Source organism: Myotis brandtii, unplaced genomic scaffold, assembly GCF_000412655.1.
Source record: "Myotis brandtii unplaced genomic scaffold, ASM41265v1 scaffold655, whole genome shotgun sequence".
NCBI lineage: Eukaryota > Metazoa > Chordata > Mammalia > Chiroptera > Vespertilionidae > Myotis > Myotis brandtii.
In genome coordinates this window covers 141,402-145,446 of record NW_005370542.1, presented here as the reverse complement: position 1 = coordinate 145,446, position 4,045 = coordinate 141,402, and the positions used below count along the sequence as shown (strand labels likewise).

At 50.5% G+C, this 4,045-nt stretch overlaps 1 protein-coding gene across 1 annotated transcript in view; it reads left to right on the top strand.

Moving 5' to 3' along the window:
* Window positions 1-2,934, top strand: part of PUDP (pseudouridine 5'-phosphatase) — a 17,364-nt gene extending 14,430 nt beyond the window's left edge. Inside the window, exon 5 of the mRNA XM_014528823.1 lies at window positions 2,766-2,934. Within this exon, the coding sequence (XP_014384309.1) occupies window positions 2,766-2,934 (169 nt within the window). The remainder of the gene's footprint in view (window positions 1-2,765) is intronic.
* The last annotated feature ends 1,111 nt before the right edge of the window (window positions 2,935-4,045 follow it).

Below are 4,045 nucleotides of genomic sequence, written 5' to 3'. Positions count from 1 at the left end.
TTTGTTAAATGGCATTTAAATATATAAAATAAATATCAAAAATATAAATCTTTGTTTTACTATGGTTGCAAAGATCAAAAAATTTCTATAGGTGACACGGCACCAGAGTTAAGTTAGGGTTTTTCAAAATGCTGACACGCCGAGCTCAAAAGGTTCGCCATCACTGGCCTACAGCCTGCTGACCACAGCCCGCCTGGCTCACCCAAGAGCGTACACCCTGCAGAGAATATGGGGGGGACTAGAAATGAGGCTCACACAGGCCTGTGTTATATGCACAGAGCATATCTATGCAGATATAACATCCGTGCCCTATCTCTCTCTATATATATTTCATATCTCTGTGAAATCAATAAAAATACATTTTAAAAGTATATAAAATTAAAAAAGTAAATGTTAGCCAACCGCCACTTGTCCGTGGACAGATTCAAAACAGAGGCAGCCCAGAGCAGAACCGACCCACACTGTCACGTGAATGACCTGGGAAGGCTTGCATCTGAACAGTCGTGTGCTTATCATGTACACAGAATGTACACGCTTGTACACCCATGTACATGCTTGTGTGGGAATACACGTGTGTACTCACGTGTGTGTCTGTATACATTCCTGTGCATGTACAATCCATCTCCAAGACAAACAAAGTTATACTTGAGTTTATTTCTTCCTGCCCCCTACCCAGCACCCGTGAAATGCGGAAACATACACGTATGTGCCTTCCTGTGCACCTACGCGTGTCCGTATTTATGTCCATCCTGTGCTCCGTCACTCACTGGTGTGGCCTCGGCAACCAGTGGCCGCCGACAGCAGCGCGGTGGCCCTTCTGTGGGTTTGGCGAGCCGTGCGCGAAACCGTGTTATGGCTGAGCCTTAGGAATTCCACCTGCGCGTTAGCACACGCTGACACGCCGACTACCGGGACATAGCATGTTTGCATAGCGTGTCCAACAGGGCAGGCATGCTCTCTACCTCCAACAGTTGCTTTTTTTGTATTTTTTTGGTGTGATCTTTTGTTGTTGTTTTTTACGGAGCTACTAAACCTAAGACGGCCAGCGTTCACATAGAGATATTTTGTTATAGAAAAAAAAAAAAAAACGGGGAAGATGCGATCAGAGGGTGTCCCCGCTGCTCTCTTATCTACATCCACCTCTATCTCCTTCGGAACGTTGCTGTCTAAACAGCTCAGGGAAAATCGAGTGTGGCTCTCCCATCTGTGCGATCCGATGGTTTTGGATTAAAGGGAAAATTACCATGGCTGCGCGCCATCTCTCTCGTGGGAAGCGTTAGAAATCTGCAGCAGGCATGTGCCCAGTTCTCCAGCCTCACGCCTGGTGCGTTTGCATAGCGTGTCCCCATATCACACGGAATGTGGCCTCGGATGCTTGTACAGTGGTTGGCACCCTATGCTGTGTGTGTGTGTGTGTGTGTGTGTGTGTGCGCGCACGTGTGTGTTAGACATTCTCTCCCTCTCTCTCTCTATTTATGTCCATCCTGTGCTCCGTCACTCACTGGTGTGGCCTCGGCAACCAGTGGCCGCCGACAGCAGCGCGGTGGCCCTTCTGTGGGTTTGGCGAGCCGCGCGGGAAACCGTGTTACGGCTGAGCCTTAGGAATTCCACCTGCTCGTTAGCACACGCTGACACGCCGACTACCGGGACATAGCATGTTTGCATAGCGTGTCCAACAGGGCAGGCATGCTCTCTACCTCCAACAGTTGCTTTTTTTGTATTTTTTTGGTGTGATCTTTTGTTGTTGTTTTTTACGGGGCTGCTAAACCCAAGACGGCCAGCGTTCACATAGAGATATTTTGTTATAGAAAAAAAAAAAAAACGGGGAAGATGCGATCAGAGGGTGTCCCCGCTGCCTGCCCCCTTCCCTGTGGTCCCCGTCGCTGTCATGGAGCTAACTCTCTACCCTGTCTGTCTCGGGAAAACCGTAGCCACGCCCGGTGGGTCCGGTGGGATGACGTCTGGCCAGCATGGGCTCAGTTTAGCATTTTCATGTCTGTTCTTCGCGTTCTCTGGCGGCCGCTTGTAACATCGTACGGGTTCCCTCGCAAGTGAATTTACTTGAATAAAACTTTTCACACCTGCCAACGTGATGTTTGTATGAACGTATGATTTTACCTTTTCTTTTAAAAATACAAACAAATAAAATTGCCTCTAAGAAATGTAAAACTTAAGTGTGGCTAATTGACAGTTTTTCTTAACTCAATCACACTAATTGTACAATGTGTTGTGTGTGTATATATATATATACATATATATATACACACACACACACATATACGTATATAAACACACACACATATATACACACACATATATACGTATATACACACATGTACACACACAAACATATATACTAGAGGCCCGGTGCACGAATTCATGCAAGGGGCTCGGTCCTCGCAGCCCCGGCTTCGTCCAGAAGGTCGTCTGGAAGGACGTCCAGCTGTCCGGTCTAATTAGCATATTATACTTTTATTATATAGGATATACGACTAGTTGCCTTAGTTTCATAGCTCATTGACCGTGGGCCTACAGCAGTGATGGCAAACCTATGACACGCGTGTCAGAGGTGACACGCGAACTCATTTTTTTGGTTGATTTTTCTTTGTTAAATGGCATTTAAATATATAAAAGCCTCCCTCTGGGCCCCGCAGACACCACGACACCCAGGCCTCCCTCTGGGCCCCGCAGACACCACGACACCCAGGCCTCCCTCTGGGCCCCGCAGACACCACGACACCCAGGCCTCCCTCTGGGCCCCGCAGACACCACGACACCCAGGCCTCCCTCTGGGCCCTGCAGACACCACGACACCCAGGCCTCCCTCTGATTCCCATGCAGCTCCGAGCAGAGCTCTGTGCCGTGTTCCGGAGGGAAGTGGATCGCGTGGACACAGAGAGCCAGGGAGCATGTGTGTCCAGAGGCGGGAGATAGCGGGCGGAGAAGAGAAGGACTTGTCAGCGTCTGAGATAAGATCGGAGGGGGGAGCCCGCTCATAGCATTGATGGAGCGCCTGCCTGCCAGGGGCTGCCGGCTTTCTCTCCCCTAATCACAGAAGCTGGCGTCAAACCATTACTCAGACCTGGCCAGAGGGTGGGTGTGGGAGAGAGGGGAGTGAGAGGGGGGCATCCATTATCCCTCCGTCCAGCAAAGGAGAGGCGATAAGAGTTACTCTAAGTGGTTTCACCCACAGGGACAGAGAGGAATGGGCCGCGGCCTCGGCGAGAGAGGAGAAACGCTTGACATGAGTAAATGCATCTGTGGCCCCGGCCGGTGTGGCTCAGTGGCTAGAGCGTCGGCCTGGCGACCGAAGGGTCCTGGGTTCGATTCCCAGCCAAGGGCACGTACCTGGGTTGCAGGCTCCTCCCCGGCCTGGGGCCCTGTTCGGGGCACATACAGGAGGCAGCCAGTCCATGATTCTCTCTCCATACCTGGGTTGCAGGCTCCTCCCCGGCCCAGGGCCCTGGTCTGGGCCAGTGCAGGAGGCAACCCATCGATGTGTCTCTCTCACATCGATGTTTCTCTCTGTGTCTCCCCCCCCCTTCCACTCTCTCTGAAAATCAATGCAAAAATATCCTCGGGTGGGGATTAACTGAATGAATGCATGCATGCATGCATGCATGAATGAATGAATGCATGAATAAATGAATGCATGAATGAATGAATGTATGAATGAACGAATGCATGAATGAATGCATAAATGGATGGATGAATGAATGAATGCGTGCATCTGTGGGGCCACGTTGCTAACCTGACCAGCTCAGGGAAGGCCTTGCAAACTCAGAGACCTGAAGTCAGCACAGAGGATGGGCTGACATGAAAATGATTTAATTAAAAAGCAGTTTACAGCCCTGGCCGGTTTGGTTCACTGGATGGAGCGTCGGCCTGGGGACTGAAGGGTCCCGGGTTCGATTCCAGTCGAGGGGCAGTACCTTGGTTGCAGGCACGTCCCCAGTAGGGGGCAGGCAGGAGGCAGCTGATCGATGCTTCTCTCTCATCGATGTTTCTAACTCTCTATCCCTCTCCCTTCCTCTCTGTAAAAAAT